This window comes from Sylvia atricapilla, chromosome 3 (assembly GCF_009819655.1).
Source record: "Sylvia atricapilla isolate bSylAtr1 chromosome 3, bSylAtr1.pri, whole genome shotgun sequence".
NCBI classification, from domain to species: domain Eukaryota; kingdom Metazoa; phylum Chordata; class Aves; order Passeriformes; family Sylviidae; genus Sylvia; species Sylvia atricapilla.
The window spans coordinates 77,274,285-77,294,809 of record NC_089142.1 but is presented as its reverse complement, the minus strand read 5'-3'; the positions used below and the strand labels follow the sequence as shown (position 1 = coordinate 77,294,809).

Genomic DNA, 20,525 nt, shown 5'->3' with positions numbered 1-20,525 from the left:
CAGAGGCCTCAGATCTTAACGAAACAGACACAAGAATAAAAATCAAACATGACACCATGTGTATGAAACTGGAATAGCTTTACTGACATTCAGGTGTAACACAACCAGTTCAGAGACAGCTTTGGATTTAAACATTCCTACAAAAAAGGTTTAAAATCCATTTTACAAAAACCCCTTGTGTCTAGCATGAAGTCACAGAATGTTAAAAATATCACAACACAATAAATACACCCAGCCTTTGCTAGAGCCAGGAGCCACGTTAGCTCAGAGGTTAAAAAAGTTTGAGGCTAGGAAGAAAGTGGAGGGTGCTGGTGGAACAGCAGGGGCAGGAGAGTAAGTGGATGCCCAAGGCCTGCTCTTCCTATCTGCACTCCCACGCCTCCCAACCCCAGCCTTTTTGTCCAGTCTGTCCATGAGGAGACACCATTCTCCAGCTACCAGAGTTTATTACTTGTTCTGTCTCCTGGACTGCAAAACTGCCAGCTAGCTCTGGACAGACCCTCCCAGCTCCTGCACTAACTCTAGGATAGATTGTGTAGTATTTGTCATGTGAGAAGAACCAGCTTTGCAGACTGGAGTGGCTTCATAAGAGTCCCACCACATCCAAAACCCAGTTTCTGACCTGCTTCCCCCCTGTAAACTGCAGTATAAAGCCCACCCCTTCCTGCCCCACCATGCAATTCTCTGAGAAGTATCAGACTGGGTAAAAACAGGGGCTATTGTCACCTTCACTGCAACAGGAGATCCCTTTTGGATTGCAGGTGCTTCAGATATTGGTCCAGATTTTATTTACCCTGTGCTGGCCAAGTTCTAGTCTACAGGGCATGATAAAATGAAAAAAAAAATTAAAAAAATATGTCCTGCTCCCCCTGAGAGATGTCCAAGAAAGGCTGGCATAAAGTAAAAGCCTTCCATTTGGCTCTGGGTAGAACAAGCTATATGATCATATCTATACATATATATGTATATATATGACAGTGTCTGCCTCTTTCTAGAGAGCAGTTGCACCTTAGAAAGGCTGATCTCACAGGAGATCCTAGAGCACTGCTAGGCTTCCTGGCACACAGCCCTCAGCCCAAGGCTTAGCATTCTGGAGGGAAACAGATTCACCAGAATTCCAGTCTGCTAGGGACAAGTGCTGATAAGCATGACAGGAGTGTCCGATGTGTTCCCTACAAAGCCTGGCTACTAGCACCCAGAGGAAGATTAGGGTAGCCCCTTTTCACATGGCACACTACTCTGCCTTTTGCATTAATCCTAAACCCCAAGGGATGAAGAAGTGGAGCAAGAGTGACCCGAGGCTACAAGATGTCAGGCTTTACCCTAAAGAGGTCTATGGACTCAGCTCCCACCTTGCAGAGAAGCAGAGGTCTTAAGATGCTCATCCAATGGAGGGGAAGGAGTCAGGGGAAGAGCTTAATATTGACTGGTTCAAATGCCACTGCAGGCCCCATCCCAGTGTATGGAAGAGAAGGGGACAGGACCCGTAAGGGGCTTTATTCAGACGAATGCTTGTGGAGGCGGTGACAAGGAGAATCTAATGTGCTTACTATGAGAGACAAATTATAAGGTAGGGGAGGAGACGGTTGCAGCATCCCAGGCTCAAGGCTCAAAGAGTACATTGAAGCCCTCTCCATCCTCATTTTCTAGCACATCTGTCTCCAGTGATGGCTTCACCTTTTTGAAGAGAGATGGAAGGTTCCGGATATGAACCTCCTTGCGGAACTGCTCCCCAATGGGCTTCTGCAGGGGACAGACAGGCAGGCATCAGTCATTACTGTCTTCACACCCCCACTCAGCTCAGAGGCAGCTCTCTTGCACAGCAGAGGCAGACCCCTGGTTCTGAGCAATCTCTATGCCCAGACCCTGTGCTTGCATTCTGAGGAATTTCAGGCCTGGCCTTTCCCAAGTGCCAGGGCACTGAGGGTAACCTTTAGAATACCAGCTCCCCAGCTTCTTATTCAATGTCAAAGGCTCTGTCACCACCATCCTCACAGAAGTCAATGCCCACCCAGCAGCTTCAATCAAACATTTTAACACCCTGTTTCCCTGGGCACCCTTGTGCAAGGTACCCGCTGTCTCTCAGTCAGAGGCCACTGCTGGAGGGGCTGCTTGGTCTGCTGGACCTCCAGGGTGAAGAGAGGCAGAAATCACTTCAGCATCATACAGCTGTGAAATTTTCCTCCAGGATATCACTTACCCCAATGCAACCTGAGATGAGGCGCTTGAAGTGATCCTTCCGGCGCTTGTCGGCCACCTTCTGCAGTGTTGGGTTGAGAAGTTTTGAATCAAACTGCTCCAAAGAGTCCAGCTGGATGTCTGGGATCTGCTCCATCACTGCCTTCAGCTCACCATAGCGAGGGCGCTGCATGGAGAGGTACCATTAACACAGCTCTGCCAGAGTAACAGCCTTGCCCTCCTTGTGGGCCATTAACGCCTCTGTCCCTACCCACTGGGCATAGGATTAGTTTTCACCATCCCCCTCACATTCCTCAACCTCACACTTGGATGAAGAACAGAATTTCTCACCAAGGCCTCGTAGATCTGGAAAGCCAGGTGGACAAGAGCTGCCATGCAGCCATCGTGCTGCCCATGTACCTGTAAGCCCTTCAGCACACTTGTGAAAAACCAGGACACAGCATCGGGAAGGAGGTTTCCTGGAAGCACCTGGGGAAGAAGCACTGTCAGCACTGAAACAAGATACTGGTACATAACCACCTTTCTGCAACAGCTTGCTCTTCCTGAGGGAGAAGGTGCCCAGGGGAGAAGCAGCCACACTTCTCACAACATTCAGAGCTTCCTCTTCCAACCCTGCCAGAACTAATCCCTCCTTCCTCCCAGAGGTACCTGTTTGAGCAGTGGCCAGCAAAGCTGTGTTGTGGTTCTTTGGCAGGACAAGGTGTCCTTCCAGGACAGGGATGTGTAGGCAGTGATCAGCACTGCAGTGCAAACATCCTGAAAAGAATTCAGAGGAAAAAATCAGTCAGAGGAACTTTCCTATTTCTAGCATTCAAACCTGATGGGGGCCAAGAAGCAATCCAGAGAATCTGCAGGAGCTTCTGTGAATCCTGCATCTTACTGTTGCTCCATCATAACCATGGGGGACCAATGTTAACCTGCTCCTTTCATTTCCCTGGAGCACTCATGGACTCCCCTCGGCTGCTACTCTCAAGTTGCTGCAAAAGCTTCTGAGGCATCCACATCAGAGAGTACAGAAATAATGAGATGAAGATACTTTGCACAATGGGTGGTATCGGCACTGTGGCTCCTGTTATCACCTCAGGCAGATTTTACAGAGAAAAAAAAGCGGACGTTCTTCCTCATGAAGACTGGGGCCCAGGATGAAGACAGAGCCAGGGAGCACCCTGGGGGCTCAATGCCCAGGGCCTCTTCTCCAGAAAGGCTGGAGTTCTACCTATGTTATAACTGGATCCCAGCCTCCATTTGCTTTGTGGCTTCTGCAAGTCCCTTGGAAGCCCTGCACGTTTCCGAGAGGTGATTCCCACATGTGGAACATTCCAGCAGCCTAGACCTCTGCAGCAGTGTCTGGCTGCAGAGCAGACAAGTGTGACAAAGAGTACAGAAAAAAGATGGTGGCAGTCAGAGCACACACTCTTTCTTACCTCTTGTTTCATGAGACACTTGCCGAGTTCGGTGAGCTCTGCATTGGCAGGGGGAGTCACCTCTGTGGCCATGGCCTCATCATCTGCAGAGCAAAGGCTGCACTGTGAACTTGGCCTCCCACGCACTGAGGGGGACACAGGGAGGCTGCAAGAACTAAACTGGGAGCCAGGACACAGCACACAGAATCAGTGTCTGTGGAGGCCCAGGGGCCTGCCACCAGGACAGATACCCCTTTAGATTAAGGTGAGAAGAACTTTCCTCCCATGGGCCTTTGCAGCCACATGTTAATATTTCTTAGGTTTCATTATTTCCTTGGTTTGTCATGTTATGTCACCCTGTTCAGCCCCCATTCACCATATATGTACCCCTCCTAGAATGTTCCTCCTCCCCTTGAACCCCAATGGGTTATTTTTGCTAGTGTTCTAGCCCTGTGACCCTATTAGTCTCCCCGGTTCCTAGCCAATCCTTCGTACCCTTTTTCCCTATCCCTACTGGACCTTGACCCTCAAGAGCACCCCTTTTATCTGGTATATAAGCCTGGATCCTTGGCCCCATTTTGGCTCTCATCCTGGAACATATTCGAGGCTGTCCCCATGATGCAGACACTCAGCAGCACTTGGATTCCCAACAGGAGGCCATCTCCTCGCCTTCACTGTCAGCTCTTTATCAGCAGAGCACACTGGGCCCAAAGGTGCAGGTCACTCTCAGGGACATGCTGTAGCACAATGCAACAAGTGTCCTGGCACAGCTTACCCAGAACATCTCTTTTCAAGCAAAATGCACCCACCCTTTGTGGGGTAGGAGGGGCATGCAGCCAGCTACCTTCAGCTCTTGGGAAACATGCCCCTCTCCTCCTCAGCCCACGTCTCAGAACCTTAAGAACCAGCTGCTCCAATATGCCACCTGTGAACCCTACAGCACATTAGTTTCCAGGCCAGACTGGGTTTTTCTGTGGCCCTCCGACATGCTGGGCAGGACAGAGCTGAAGGCCTCTTACCAAACCTATACCCCTGACACAGAAATTCCAGCACCAGCCCAGCCTCCCCCTCAAGAAACAGGAAAGGAACAGCCTTTGTGTGCACCAAGGGCGGGAAAGGCGAAGGCAGGCATTTACTTACCATCTCCATCTACAGCAGCAGTAGTGTTCTGTTCAACACCCTTCTTAGAAACACAGCAAACGGCTGCAAAAACAGTTGTAGGTCAGAGGAGCAGAAAAGAGAAGATGCTACTGCAGAACATGCAGAGATTATCCCACAGACTCTAATGGGCTCACAGCTGCTTCAAGCAGCTCTTACAGGGAATCTGAAGAATCAGAAAGCCCAGTATAAAAGCTCAATACTGTATACCTGGAAGGCTGTAACACCTCACCCACAGCACCTTCCCACAGCAGAACCTGCTGCACAGTTGTTGCTTCCTACTACTGAGAACCAGGAATGTGCAAAACCATCTGAAGCCCACAACCCAAGAAGAACACTGATTTAAAGCAAAAAGGCCAGTCAAGAAAGGAGACAGAAGATTGAGATCTGTAATCTCTGTCAAATCAATTTCCCAGCCTCCCTACACAAAACCATGCTGACACAAAAATGGTGCTGGAGAACGGAAACACAAGGGACACTGCTCTGGGGGAGGGACTCTTCCCTTACGTCTGGTTAGACACAGCAATTGCCAGCAACAAAACTGTTCTGCACCTGGCTTTTCCACAAATCCATGTCCCATACTGGATTCCAAACCACATAATGGGAGAACCCAATTCCCTGTAGGACTGGATTCTTACAGGAATGGTGCTAAAACCATGGAGCCATAAAAGCTAACAAAAGGAAGAAATCTCTCTTCTGAAGGTTTTAAATTAGCTCTCACTAGCTTTTGGCAGGCTGTCTCATATCTGCCTTCTTATGGTTATGTTAGATACTACTGATGGTTATAATTAGGTTTTACTGCACACTGGGAATTCCTGTTGTCCTCTCCAGGAAAATCTTCCCAAATATCTCAGGAGACCTAGCCTGATTTCACTTACTGGCGAGATCCATGACTTCTCGAGTCAGCAGCCTGACCAGCTGTTCCTCAAGCATCTCCTGAGACTCGGGGTTGTCATCTGCAGCATCATCCTCACTGAGGAGAACAGGTTTTAGTCTGACAGGAGCCAGTGTCTTCAAGTACCCCCTCCACCCAAACACAGGGAATGAGTCATCAGTGTGTCTTCCAGCCCTTGCTGGCACGGCTGTTCCCGGGCAAAGGGCCAGGTAAAAGACCAAACCTCCATCCCATTCCCGTTTCTCCCTCTGTACCAAGGGGTAGAAGCTTACCAGAGCATGCTTCGCTGGTTGATCACCTGCCATTTCTGGGACAACCTCTGTTTAAGACAAAAGGAAAGACTGAATCTTGACACAATGCAAGGAGACTCAAGCAATAGCTGCTGGCAGAAGCACAAGAGCTTTAAGCACAGCTCTCACGCCAAGATCCATTTTGAACAGCAGGAGAACTGGTACCAAGTGTGCTGGAATGCGAATTAGCTGTCATGAAAATAAGAGGTCACAGGAAAAAAACCAATAAATAAACCCAAAAAGTCTCAGGGCTGCAGGTTGAGGAGTTCATGTCCACAGGTTTGAACTCACAGCAAGGTGTGCTGTGCACCAGCCAGGGTTCAATAAACTTTAAAGTCCCCCCTGCCAAATATCATCAAAATCATTAAACATCAAGACTCTGCCCTTGTCTCTCCTGGCTCTGTAGAGACAGACATTCCCACGTGTTGCTGCCAGCTGCTACAGGAATCAGGGCTGTCAAGGAACAGGCACTGAACAAGCTGTGTTCTTACCATGTGCAGATAGGTAAAGAGTGGTCCCAGCATGGGGCAGACAAGGGTTTCGTAGTATTCTGAGGGGCAGGAAAGTACTAAGGGCTTCACAAACACACCTGCACAGACCAGTTAAGGAAGAGATCCAACACATAAGGCCAGCTGCTAGGGAGACTGCAGCACGGTGCTCACGCCAGCCCATCCCACTGGGAGGCCAAGGGACTGACTCCTGGAAGCCCACCTTCTTACAGCCCTTTTCTCACACAATTAACAAGTGGCATCTCAAGAACATCAGTTATTCAGCTCTTTCCTCTGACAGTGCAGTTGAGAAAGTTAAGGGTGATTAGCACCCACTTCCTAGCTGTAAGACTGAATGTCCAGCCCTGGAAAGTAGGTTAGGAAACTCACAAGATCTCCCAGAGAAGCACATCCTAAGCACATCAAGCTCCTCACTATCCAAACCCCCTTGCCCCTCAGAAGGTACTCCTCACTTCTCACAGTTCCTCCAGAACTGCACAAATCCTTTGCATTTATTCTGACCCCATGCACTGCTCTTTCTGCTTGTGCCCTCCTAGGCTCACACCTCATCCACACCAGGTGCATCCCTTTGTTTACCTCCTCAATCACCCTTCTTTGTCTTGACCACACTGAAAACTACACAGGGTTTAAATTTATGTCTTCAGAGCCTCCCAAGCTGGCCTGAGACAGTGATGGAAGGATACGGAGCATGGGACGAAGTCTGTAATCAGGAATGTTGTTGAGGTTGTTGAAAGCAGAGCTGAGGAGCTGGGTGGCGAGACCCTCAACAGTGTAGAAATCCTGTTGCATGGAGGGGCCTGCATTTCCCAGGATGTGAAAACTTCAACAAAAAACAAGTTAGTTACAAGTCTGCTAGATAACAAGTACCGCGTCTCTGATTTGCAAAGGCTACAAGTACTATCATCTTCAGACTACACAGTTGTCACATTCCTAAACAATACTACATAGAGGAATTTTAGCACTCTATCTCTTTTTTCTCTGGGATACCTGCAGAGGAACAATGAATTAAGCATTTAAGCACTACAAGGTACTTTCAAGCACTAATGTACCTTGACACATAATTAGAAGTGGCAAAAGAGGCAAAGTAGATCAGGATATCAGGTAAGTGCTCCAATCTGACTACCTAACTGCAGAAGAGCTAAAAGCAGAGCCCCATTTTGAGGTACTTTTTCCAGACTGTTCCATGTCTGTGTGGCAGGTTACAACCACTGAATATAGGCCACCACTGCAGCTTGTACTTGGATATTACAGGACACAGCTCACATCAGAAGTCGAACTCTAAAGGAAGTCAGGACCCCACAATAGCTTACTGCTCTGGCTGTGCAGTGCTGGATTGTGGTGAGAGATGTGGTGCTCTTACCAGTTGTCATAGAGGGTACAGAAGAAGCCCTGCATCCTTTCCAAGACTGTTTTGTAAACAGGAGAGTCATAAAGCTCCAACAAAGGCTGAGGGAGACCTGTGGGAAGGAATAAGCTTCAGTTACATTAATGAGAGAGCAAGGTGCACCTTCAGAGCATACTTGGCAGGCCCCAGCCAGCTTGACCGCAGTAAGGGAAGCTCTTGGCAAACAGGAAGTGGTGCAGCAACCCTGGAGCAAAAAGTCAGAGGTCAGCCAGGTTCAGTGTGGTTGCACCCAGAGCAGAGGTGTTTCCAAGAGGTTGTTGTGGCTGCCTTATTTCTCCAAAGTAGAACTTACTTAAGCTATCAGATGTCACACCTACAGCTGGTCTGAAGCTGTACAGATAGATCTGGCCATAAAGAGAAACCCAACTCGGCCAGCCTAGTTAGTTAAAGAATAGAAGTAAACAAGCCCCCAGGGAAGGCAATGACAGGTTAGCTTCAAACCCAAACAGGGGACCCCTGCCAATCCCATTCCACCCTGAATCCAGACATATGGCTGCCCAGTGAACTGGGTGGTGCTGAGACCTCAAACAGTCAGGTGCTCAAGGGCAGGAATTTTGAACCCCCTGTAGAAGGGGTTAAATGCTGGCTGTTGCTGCGTGACCTTCGGTGTGTTCTGCCACGTGCCTGTCTCCAAAACTGTGACCCCCAGGTAACAATCAGAACCCAGGTGCAGCAAAGCTGACAGTTGTTGCAGCTCCTCTAATAGCTCATCCCTTCACGTTTGTTTTCTCTGCCAGGATACAAGCTACTGACAAACTATGATATTAAAAAGTTTAAAGCAGAGATCAAGGCCCTGCTGCTTTTTGTGCAGGGGTTCAGAGTTTTTAAAGTCACAGAAAACAGGTAAAGGAAGCATGTCCTCATTTTATAGATAGGAAATAGAGAAAGGAAGACAAAGCAACTTTCCCAAAATATTTCACTGTCTGTCAACCTGAAATTAAACCCTAATTTCCAAAGTCATGATCCACACTTTATCCACAAGGCCACCCACTTCTGCTTGGCTGGAAAGGCTTCTGTGTTCACAAGCTCAAACGTGTTTTAAGAAAGTTCCAAAGGCCTCTTTTTAATATCCTGTCTAGAAACAAACGCCAGGGCCACACTTCACAACTTGGCTCTTGCCCTCCAGGGACAGGTCTCTGCATCAGCACTCAGGGCTCCTTCTGAGCACTCATTCTCCTCAAAGGCAGACAATTACAGCATGTTCCAGCCTCTGCAGCCTGAAATGCCATGTTGCGGAGACCATCATCATCCCACAGATGGACAGAACAGTTTGGTAGCATACCCTTCAATGCATGCAGAAGAAACCAATGTGTCTGAGACCAGTAACTTATTTAACGTCTTAGTTTCAGCCGGTTCAAATCACAGCTGAGCTGCAAATGAAGAAGCTAGTCCTCCAGCCCAGTTTCACTTCCACTGTTATGGACACTGTCCACTGCTTAGGACAGATCACTAACTCAAATACCTCTGAGAATCTGCCCACACATTCCTCCTCAAGAGAAGCCTCTTACCTAGAATAGCATTCTTCTCCACCTCCAGCATGTCCAAGGCCTTTGCAAATGTATCCCCCAGCCTTGCCACCATCTCTGGCATGTAGAGGTTGTTGTGAGTCCTGAAACAGAAGAGCACTTGGTTTATACTCATGCAAGTCAACCCCTTTTGGCCCTTGACAGTGGAATTTTCTCCTTCAGCTTGTGGACAGCTCTTCTGAGGCAGATGATGAGGAAGGTGAGACCACACACATGTGCATGGGATCCCCCTTCCCCACCTGCAAAAATACTGGGAAAGCTGACCCAACAGAGACATGGAGTGACTCCACCTCATGTCCTGAATCTCCTGGCTGCCCTTTCCACTTACTTCAGTTCATCCCACCCCTCACAAGCACCGGCAGTAAAAAATCCCGGAAATTCTCCAGATGATGCTGGGAACAACTTATTAGCTTGGCCAAAGGGATCAGAGAATGCATTTTTAAAACTGACAAGACAAGGATTCTGTCATCTCAAAAGGTCTTCTGCACCTAAGGCTCCTGCAGAGGGAGGGGCTGTTTCAGCTCCAAAATACACACACTGCCTCTCAGGGATGGGTCACAGTCCCCCGAATGTGGGGGCAGATGGCATTGGAGACACTTTACTGAGAACATCAGTCTGATCAGATGTTACTCATGGCAGGCATAAGTGCCCCCTGGACAACACATCCAGCTGGGAACAATTCTGGATCATAGGAAGTGGCCACTGTCAGCTGTCTGCAAGGAACACCAATTCAGCCATGGGTGCCTGGTCCTTGCCATCCAGGCCAAAAAGGGTCCCCTCTCTTTAGCCAGGATACTGACACTCAGAGCTGGACACGGCAGGGGTGTCTCTCTCACCTACCTCTCTCCTTTGAGACCTCAGACCTCCACTCTGGGTGTCGCCAGCTGCACACAGCACAAATCCTGCAGCCTCCTCCAAAACTGCAATGCCATTGTACCTGCTGCTAGAGGTGATCAAGGGCAACTCAGTATCTCCCCCTCGAGCAGCGTTTCCAAAAGCAGGGGGTACATGGGAATGGCTGGGGGAAGGGAGGGTGCACAGACCTCAGAGCTTCAGCTTTCACTCATATATTAATCATTGGTTTGGGGGGGGGGGTTTGGGTCTGTGTTCTTAATTCTGGCAACCCTGATGCAGCAATGGCTGCCTACATTTGCAGAAAGCTCCAAACCCACAGCTATCCTGTTTCTCTCTGCAAGAGTTAAATACTTCCCTGCTCACTGCACGAGGAAGGTAAGTATGTGAACTTCATCAGAAAGAGCTACACAAATGACTTCTTAATGACTCATACTCTCATTCTGGGTTGGATCCAACACCATGCAAAAAGCCTCAAAGGGGCACAAGCTGATCCTGCTTTGCCAAGGAGGGCCAGAGAACAGCCCAGCTTCCACACTGGTTAATGTTGCCCCACTGACTCAAAAAGCTGCACATTTCTGCTTGAGGCTATCCTGAAGCCTAGCCACTAAAATAATGTCTTGTACATCTCCTGCCCACTCTATGCCAATGTTGGTTTTGCCTCACGCTGGGCAGAAGGCTAGTGGGGTCCATGCAGGGACATGTGGAATTGCAAAGGTGAACCCTGAAATCACACTGCATGAACTCCAGCAGGACAGGCCAGAGAGTCATATCCTGAAGGTGTGGTCATGGTCCTTAGCTGTTTCAGAGTCCTTGAAGCATTTTCTTCAGTCTGAGAGTTGGGAGGAAGATGTTCACTTACAGGGCAAGCTCTCTCAATAATTCAGCAAGTTCCCAGTGGAAATGGAGAGAAAATGGTCAACCACCCACTCCCCATGGGAGTTAAAAAGGCATCCAACAGCCCTCATATATGATGATGTAGCCCCTAGGCATATTCCAGCTGAGACTTATCAGCACTCCTGGGCACCCCACACACGGGAAAACAGCAAAACTGATTTCAAGAGACATTTATGCTTTAGAAAAGACAAGCAAAGGATATGGCAGGACTTGGGGAATTTTCAGTGATGGTCACAGCTCTGCTAGAAAGAGTATCTGATGCCTAGAGAGAATGGCTTGTAAACCGTAAAATGAGTTTTAGGACAGTCTTTGATTGAAGAATCTTTATCCAAAGCTGGAGCTGCCTACAATGAAAATGCCTACAGCATCCATGTCTACCCAAGAATTCTTTCACCAGCATCAATGCTTTGACAATGTCAGCATCATGTCACCAGGAGGTCCAAAAAAGCCTTTGTCTAAGCAAAGCATTTGCTGAGTCTGAGCACTTAATTTGTAACAAAACATGAGCAAATCCCAGCACAATAAAGTCTCTGCACTCATCAGGTCACACAGCTACTGACTGCAGAAATGCACCAAGGTGGCTGAAAAATCACAATTTGAGTTTAAATTCAGGAGTGAATATTTGAAGCCAGAAGCTAGAAAACACCTAAATGAAATGAGGTACCACAGAGGACAGGAGAATCACTACTCTGAAAACTGAAAGCAGTGATTAATAAAGCAACTTCAAAACAATTCATTAAATACAGCTACCAACAGAGAGACACATACAAGAAGGCACAATAACATGCCACTCAAAACGTGAGTGGCATGTTATTGTGCCTTATTTTTCCATTACCTGGACTACCTCATTCTTCTCTGTTCTTTGATCTCACTCATGACCTACCTTCAAGCTACTTCCCACCCTGGCAAAGGCCCAATGGCTTAACAGCTTCATTGCTTCTGTCTGCTAACACAGAAACAGAATGCCACACACGATCCAGTGAGCCAAAGACCCACCTGCTCAGCCAGAAAACCGCCCTTTGTCAGCACACTGGCGCCTGACTCGGTGCTCAGTTCAGCTGTTCATGCTACCGCTACCTGCAGATCTGCTCACACAGAAACCAACCCAGCCTCCAGGCACTTCCATATCTCTGTCCCACAGAAGCATGTGGGCAACACTGGATGTTGCTTATCCCTACAGAGAGCTGCCTAATGGCACAGATCTAACAGGAGCATCCATCCCCAGGTAGTAATGCAACTATGTCTCTGAAGGCATCCTCAACACAGGCAGCTTTCCTGCCACGCAGCCTTCTTCCTATCCCTGTAACTCCGGCCTGCTCACAGGTGGCTACAGATTCCATGTTCTCCATGGAATGGATCCATATTAAAGACAGCTTGAGGAAGACATACATGGAAAAGGCACCTGAAGTCAGCAAAGAACACAACAGGAGTTCCACAGCACAAGATCCAGATTTGCCAAAAAGACGTAAGCATCATCAAGACTTGCACTGAACAAGTATAAGCATGCAGTTGTCAAATAGAGGCCTATACATCCAGCGGCAGCAATGGGAAAATATGAAGCATAAAGAACTACTATTCTTAATATATCATTGATCAGTTCTTGTGGGAGCATCCAGCCTAAAGAAAAGTCCAGATACCTCTGAGTGAAGTACAGTTTTCTCCATGTATGTCACTACCATGTACACAGAAAATCATTTCAGTCAGCAGGTGAGATCCTTGAACAACACAGATGCATTATCTCAAAAAAAGAGCTGAAACCAGCCATGGAGCCTCTTCCTTTATATCTGGACAGAGAACATAGCTCATGTGCTCTCTTGGAGGTGGTAAACAGCCAGGCAGAGTTTCTGCTTCCTCACAGAAGTGAAGTGGTGACAGAAGTTGGATGACAGTTCCCTAAGCTTATTGTAACAGAAATTTCAAGTGATTTTACTAAGGCACAAGTTCTGGTAGGAACAGTATCTGCACGAGGAAAAAAAGTTTCTGTTGCAGCCTGTTCAGACCTTGGGCACTGGTTTAGCTGGTCTCACACAACATGACACATGGCAGGCACTGGAAGAAATGGCACGAGGGCTACTGCTACTCAGGGCAACTCTGCTCTACCTAACCTCTCCTGAAAACTCATCAGTAGGATTTTCCGTCTTCCAGGATAAAATGCAAAAACACTTCAAAAGCACAATTCTGCAGTTCTGCCTGGTCATTGGCTAAAGTACCACGCACTGTGCTACACAGTTTAGTGATGAGAAACACTGCCAGCATGGGCCAAGACAGCATGTGCTTGTCCCAACAGTCCAGCACATTGCTTCTCTCTGGAAGCAGCACATTCTTGAGCTCAGTGACAACTAAACATACTTGACTAGACAAGAGCTCAGGTAACAGGGCTCCTTCCCTTACAAACTCAGGAGCTGAAAAATCCAAGTGGATCTGAAAATGCTCTTTCTTAAGAGGTCCCTGCCAAGGACAGAGTATCAAGTTTTCAAGCATGTAATATGTTATCTCAGAAAACTGTCCCAAAAGTCTGGCAAAATCCCAGTGTCAGGAGTTACACTGAGGAGTTACACTCCTTTATAATTTTGGGAACCGTGTTATTCAGGATTTCCCTTTTCTGCCTTCTCTTGCTCCCTCCCCTGGCTGCCCCAGACCTACATAACACTGGTGACACACAGAGAGGCACTGTATGGTAGCAAAAGCCTGAGAGTACGCATCCACTGATTTTAAGAGCAGACAGTGCTCCAAGAGGCTGCTGCTCGTGTTCAGCAGAACCAGCTTAATTTAACACTGAAGAGAGAACAACGCAAACAGGATGCGATGAGAGCTGGGACTGCCCTGCTGGTGACAGGAGGGGTGGCCTTGTAGGTGCTGAGGGCAGAGCAGAGATGTTAGCTGAGAAATCATTAACTGGGTGGCAGAACTGTAACAGTGGAGGTGGGGGAGGTAACCCCAGCACAAGCTCCCGTTAGCTTTGATGGCCTCTTGCAGGCCAGGCCAATGGACGTTCAGAAGGCTCCAGTTTCTCCAGTGCCATTCCCCACTGTGAACAGTCAGGAACAGTACCTGGGCACTGGCACCAGCCGCATTCCCGCTGGCTTCGCTGGGCAAACATGCTTTGAGAATTCCACATATTTATCACAGTTTAACTTCCAGAGATTTGTAAGCCAACATATATGATTTCAAGTCAACTTGACTCACCTTATGAGAGCAAGTAAATTGTCAAAAAGCTTCAGGACCTGCTCAGTGCAGGGATTACGGTACATTGGAGTTCCACTGGGCAGGTATCCCAAAAAGAATCCTCCAGCTTTTGCCTCTTCAGTAGCAGCAGGCCAACGAGCTCGTTTCACAACTCCCAGAATGGTGTACACACAAAAGCTTATCTGCAGCCAGAGACGTGGAGAAAGCATCTCTTAGCCAGATCACAGTCTGAATGAACAGGCTTTCAGAGAAACACATCATCATGCCATCTAAAAGGGAATGTTCTACAGTGAGTCTAGCCTGGTGATAGGAACAAACTCTGGTGAGTTTGCTGCCAGGAAAATGCAGCAAACCATCATGATATATTCCATCAACCTCACAGAGCCCTGGCCATGGCAGGATGGTCTAGGATTTCACTACCAGACAAAGCATCAATGCAAACCATCTCAGGAGCATGCAAGCAGCCAGGTAGGCTGCTAAAAGGAAGGGTCTAGACCATCAGTTCCTCATGTCCTTCATGTGCTGGGACAGAAGAAGGATCCAAGATGATACAACTGCATTAGCCCTAGATCACAATCCCATCTCTATGGACTGCATTTCAGTGTCTTCTACAGACCTAAGGACAGCAACTCTGCAGTCCAAGTGAAGACTTTACACTAAAAATTCATCACAAATATCCTCAGATGAATTTTAATTATGTTCTGTGCTCCAGTCTGAGCACGATGTTTTCCATACTGCCTGTTTAAAAATCACAATTTACTGTACCAATTTCCAATAATCATGTAAATCAATTTCCTCTACAAAACCAAACTCCATTAAACAAAGAATAGGAAACAGTGTGCTTTACTCTGATGAATGATGTGGTTTTGCATGGCCTGCATGCTCTTTAGTGTAGCTCAAAGAGCAAAGGCTAGCTTGTTACTCTGCAATCTGAAAAACCTATGGATCCGCACTCTAAGGAAGTACATGATCAGGAGACCGCGTGTGTAATCACAAGAGAAATGGGGGATGGAAGGAGGCAGGTCTCGTTTCACTAATGATTACACCTCTCCTGGTAATGATACTCACTCTAGACCGGTTCAGGCCACTAGGATCTTCCAAGACTGGATCAGCAATTTTGTTGTCTGCTCCCACGTAGGATATAAAGGCTTCAGGATCTGAGAGGACTCTGGCAGCAACAAAAGACAGCAATGGGATTATTGTTTGTACCAGGAAATTTAGGCAGAGCTTTGCACTGGCAATAAACATCTAACAAATAAAGAGCAGGCTAAAGAGGCTAGGTAGTACTCCATCCTGTACATGGGAACATGATTAAAAAGCATCAGAGATGTGTACACTCCCCAAACATTATCAGTTCTCTTGGGCTATGGAGATCTGTAAGATTCAAATCTTTTACGAAGACAGCCCTACTGGGAAAACTCTTATGCATGCCCAGCTACCCAGAGCTGCAAGATATCTCAGCTTTAGTAAGAACTCAGCTTACTACCCTCTCCTGGGGATGAGAAGAATGTCTCCTATTTCTCATTTTCTGCAAATGCTTTGAGCATGCTGGGCAATGTTCCTTTATTACAGTTAGCAACTCTTACCCACAAATTTTAAGCAAACAGCATTTAGTCTGTTGGCAGTTTCTGAATGGCAGAACTATTATCACAATGACTGCTCACAGCACAAGAGGTCAAGAGGCAGCCCACCACCCTCCTGTGTCTTGTGTGTTTCCTCACTGGGCACAGCAACACCTCCTCAACACCTCCAGCTCAAAAAGTTGGAGAAGAAATGACCAATAGAAAGAAAAATTACCCATACCTCTGCATCTCTGGAGAAAGCCACAAGCCAGCCACAGGAGCCATGAGCTCCTCCAGGAAAGCTTTCTGTCGCTCATAGTCCTTAAACTGGTTGCTGATGAGGACAAGGGCCTCCATAAGAGCACACTTCTCCATCTGCGTCAGAAGTAGCTCATTTGACAGCAGCTGTTTCACGTGGTTGTACAACATCTCAAAATTTGGCTAGAAAACACATTCAAGTGAAAAAGCATCATGCATTTTGTATGGAGGAGGGTCACTGGGGGAGGTAGAGAAGGGGTGCACTGTACAGCTGGAGGAGCATGTCCGTTACGTTTTCTCAACATAGCCAATCTCCTCCTCACACTCAAGTTTCTCTGCATGTTCAGTCTAAGAGAACTTCTATTCTTCCCTACCCCTCTATCATTATCCTGCATCCATTTTACTTTAACTCTAAAGAATGACTCAAATATGAAGAGGAAATCTCTCCCTAGGCACTTTTATCCTTTAAAGCAGTGTCACACCTCAAAACAGTTCTGGTGCTTTTATTTGCTCATGGAAAGCACTTTGCTTCTTTGGCCAGACTTAGGATTGTTCCATCTCTTTGCCTGTGGTAAGTAACAATTCATATGGTTACCATGAGTGCCACAGGAATTCTTGTATTTCTTCACTTCCTTCTCCAGTTGCCACCATATTTACCCATAATTTTGTACAAGCAACAGCAATTATCCCCTTCAGTAAAGTCATCTGAAGATTTTTTTGGGACAACTCTGGGTCCTTGGCTCTTCCAGTGAGGATGTCTGGCTGACCGTAGGCCTATAGCTATAGCTCAAGGACCAATAAAGTGGAACAAACCCCAACCCGTCAGTTCTTAGCATCAATTGCAGAATGCAGACTGGAACCTCCAAATCACCTTAATTAAAATCCTTTAGAAATGTCTTTGTTTAAACTAGCAATGTGCTATAATCATCCCATAATCCTAGGTCCCACTCCACAGAAACACATCTAAAGAATGTTGCATGCAGAGACTGTTTACTTCACCAAAAGAAACAAAACACAGCTCATGGAATTTAAATGTATTTGTCTTCTAATCTCCTCAAGCTCATCCAGAAAACAAATACTCTCCTTTTCCTCCTATACTATGCTAAGTAACAGAAGAAAATCTAGTGATTAGCTATGCTAGTGCCTTCAACTAATGAATCAAGTGAGACCATCACAGGTGATAACATGGACATTCAGCAAACATTCCCACAAAACCAATGCACTGCTGCTTGTATCCTCCTCATCCACTTTACATTTAACCCACCAATGAACAATTCAACTCCTCAGGCAGAAAATTTTTCAGTGGGGAAGAAAAGAGGTACAGGGAATGAACCACTTTGCTGTTTGCGCAGCAGGAATGTTTCTGGTGAGGAAAGCAGAGACTGTAGCCAAGGAAGCTGAAGACCCCACAAAACCCAACCGAAACTGAGGCAAGACTCTTCATGACAGCGGCATTTACGTACCAGGACAAGCTGAGGGTAATCCCGGCACATCTTTATGATTGAGGAGCACGCGTGCCTTCTCACATTCTTCACTGCTCGAGTTCTAGGAGCCTGGACAGACACAACAAACTTCAATGCAACAAAACAAAAGTTCAGCCAAATGCAGGGTATCTTCAAGAGAGACAAATTCATTATATATAGATTTCTGCACTGTTGAGCACAGATCAGAAAAACAGTTCCATTCCTCCCCTGTTCCCTCCAAACAATCATGCAGCAATCAAATTTTCTCTGAAGCAGTAGTCAACTCAAGAAGTCCATATTCAACCAAGCTGTACTTCAGGAGTAAGGATGCCACAGCTCTTACTAATTCAAGACTCCAAGCACTCCTTAGGTAACTGGTGGGTTTACAGCCATCCTTCAGAGCCATGTATACCAAATACTGAAAGAATACCCAGAGCTAACGAAGGGATTTCACTCTCAGGAAGGCCAGCACTGACTGGAGAACTAAGTGTACTGGCCTTAGAGCACACCTTGTGAGCCAAAGCTTAGCAGGCTATGTCAACCACAGAGATCAGCAATATCTAGACTCCCCAGCTCTTCCAGGAGCAGAACTATACTTGAGCAGCCTACTTCAGCAGAGTCCTCAGACTCAGGATGCTCTCTTCACTAGAATATGATTTGTTATAGCTCATTAGTAGATAATAATTCAGACGTACCTTACTTTCTTCTACAACTTCAAAGGTAACTGAAGCAAACAGCTGTGAGAAAAGGGAGAAGAAAAAATTTCCTATCATTTGTTAATATTTAGCACTCCTGTCTGCTTGAGCTCAAGGAACAGGTAATAAAGATTTCAGTGCAATTTCACTGAAGACAGTGAAGAACATCTGAGTGAGTTGAGAGATGAATCATCAATACAGTAGAGCCTTGAAATTAACATGGCCAGAGCATGCACTTAATACTAAGATTTAAGGCCAAGAACTACAAAATTTGGGTTAATTGACATTACTCTTCTCATGACAAGCCTCAGTCTCAGTTTCTCCCATCTTTAAGATGAAGGATAGTCCTGCCCTGACAGCCACACCAAGAGGAAAAAGCTGATGTGACTTTAGCAGGGTCTGCACATACCTACCTTTGAAAGTACTTGTGGGAGGTATTCTGGTCGGTAAGTGACAAATGGAAAGAGAGCAGAGACATTGGTGAGCACACAAGACAGGATGAGAGGATCTTTTGTTTCAAAATTAAGGACAAGCTGGAGCAGATCTATGCCATCATTCACTGGGATTTCCTACAAAGGTAGCAAAAAAGAAGAAGGAAAGAAAAAGGAAGGCAATGCTCAGTACTTCAGCCTGTAGTATACTTCCTACAAAACCTAGGAAAAAGGCTGAGGCAAAAAGGACAGCAGTATTGCCACTGCTGAAAGGGCACTCTCGAGACATCAGCCGTTAGTCCCCATACTATTGCTTGCATGTCTGGGAAAGGCAAATTTCCTCTCAGTCTGTCTCCCAATTCTCCTCTTGACATTGTCCAGCAGATTCCATGCTTAAGCAACTGAATTGACCCATATAATTATTCTAGTGTGATTAGATTGATGAGTGCATGAGCAGCTTAATATAATAAAAAAAATCAAGTCAGTCTACACCAAACTGATCTTTCTGATTTGCCTGCTGCTGAACAAAAGACAGAGAGAAAATGCTTCTGATCTACTCTCTGGGCATAAGTTCCTCTCATTTAGTTAGAAGTTTAAAAAAAAAAATTAAAAAATCCAATAAGGGGATAATCAAATAAACTCAAAAAATTTTTCCTTAAGCAATCTCTTCTCCTCTAGCAAGACATTATGTAAAAGCATGACACCTGAGCACTCTTATGACTTCTCATCCCACAGTGTCCAAAACTAAGATATGCCAGTATGAGTCTGGTGTCACCAAAAGAAGGTCATTACTCCTCATGAGAACGGCTCACCAAACAATCTGGGTTTTGCATGGAGGTAACCAGTTACTACAAACTGCTCAAGGATAACATAACTGCAAAAAACTGGCGTCCACCCAGAAGAAGCCAGGAGACAGGGCAGGAGCATGGCAGACACATACATCTTTATCCATGGTTCGAAACATCTGGCTGATGACGCTCTCCGAGAAGAAGGTCATGGCATCCCACTGCACAAAGGATGGAGAGAAGATGGAGCAGAGACCTTCGCCTGTCTTAGCTGAAAGGAAGAGAACACTGGAGCTCTCACCATGCTCCTCAACAGCAGCCTGGTAAGTTCTCGTGCTGCAACACCTTAGCACTCACAAGTATTTTAAGCACACAGCTCTCCCTGCAGATGCCTGGCAGGGATGCACTGGGAGAAATTACAGTAATCCCGTGAGATTTGCTTCATTCAAGTGAAGGCTCCTGAGACAAAAGCCTTTGAGGTACTATGCAGAGCAACATGAACAAACCACAGAAGGGAAAAGAAGGAAGACTACATGCCCAGACTCAGCACTGCAGGCAAGACTGCCCTCAGTGTGACTCTGCAGAGAACCAAGCAGCCTTCCTTCACAGCAGGGAAAGCAAAGTGAATGACAAGGGATTTGCCAGATAGGCACAACTTCCTTAACAAAAGTAATCAATACGTTACAAAGATAAAATAGCCCAAATAATTGTAAAAAATTGTACCAGAAAGACAGCTGTACCTGTATTGCAGAGAGATTTGGGGGAAGGAAAAGAGGAGCCGGGGCTCCACTTTATTTATTCCATTGTACAGACTCCAAAGCGATAAATTAGGGAAAGGGTGGGCTTGACCTGGTTTTGCTCTTAACTTGCAAAAACCTTAAAAGCCTGAAAATCTAGCATGGAGTCTTAGCAACCCCTTAAAAAACTGCAACATCAACAGAAAAAAGGCCAAGAAATTTCTTCTTGGCTTTAATTAAAAAACAAATCCCATATCCCTAATTTTTTTCAGGT

The 20,525-nt window shown here is 46.5% G+C and overlaps 1 protein-coding gene across 8 annotated transcripts in view; it reads right to left on the bottom strand.

Moving 5' to 3' along the window:
* Positions 1-59: 59 nt before the first annotated feature.
* Positions 60-20,525, bottom strand: part of XPO5 (exportin 5) — a 30,582-nt gene continuing 10,116 nt past the window's right edge. For 4 of the 8 annotated variants that reach the window (XM_066315859.1, XM_066315860.1, XM_066315863.1 and 1 more), the window contains 19 exons: positions 19,670-19,785; positions 18,712-18,867; positions 18,299-18,340; positions 17,604-17,711; positions 16,124-16,323; positions 15,389-15,488; positions 14,321-14,502; positions 9,368-9,468; positions 7,815-7,911; positions 7,138-7,274; positions 6,437-6,534; positions 5,928-5,974; positions 5,639-5,733; positions 4,743-4,805; positions 3,624-3,706; positions 2,848-2,955; positions 2,530-2,667; positions 2,201-2,365; positions 60-1,743 (listed from right to left, as the gene is read on the bottom strand). In XM_066315859.1, the coding sequence (XP_066171956.1) occupies positions 1,603-1,743; positions 2,201-2,365; positions 2,530-2,667; positions 2,848-2,955; positions 3,624-3,706; positions 4,743-4,805; positions 5,639-5,733; positions 5,928-5,974; positions 6,437-6,534; positions 7,138-7,274; positions 7,815-7,911; positions 9,368-9,468; positions 14,321-14,502; positions 15,389-15,488; positions 16,124-16,323; positions 17,604-17,711; positions 18,299-18,340; positions 18,712-18,867; positions 19,670-19,785 (2,177 nt within the window). In that variant the 3' untranslated portion in view covers positions 60-1,602. The remainder of the gene's footprint in view (positions 1,744-2,200; positions 2,366-2,529; positions 2,668-2,847; positions 2,956-3,623; positions 3,707-4,742; positions 4,806-5,638; positions 5,734-5,927; positions 5,975-6,436; positions 6,535-7,137; positions 7,275-7,814; positions 7,912-9,367; positions 9,469-14,320; positions 14,503-15,388; positions 15,489-16,123; positions 16,324-17,603; positions 17,712-18,298; positions 18,341-18,711; positions 18,868-19,669; positions 19,786-20,525) is intronic. The other 4 variants (XM_066315862.1, XM_066315867.1, XM_066315866.1 and 1 more) reach the window with 3 other exon arrangements.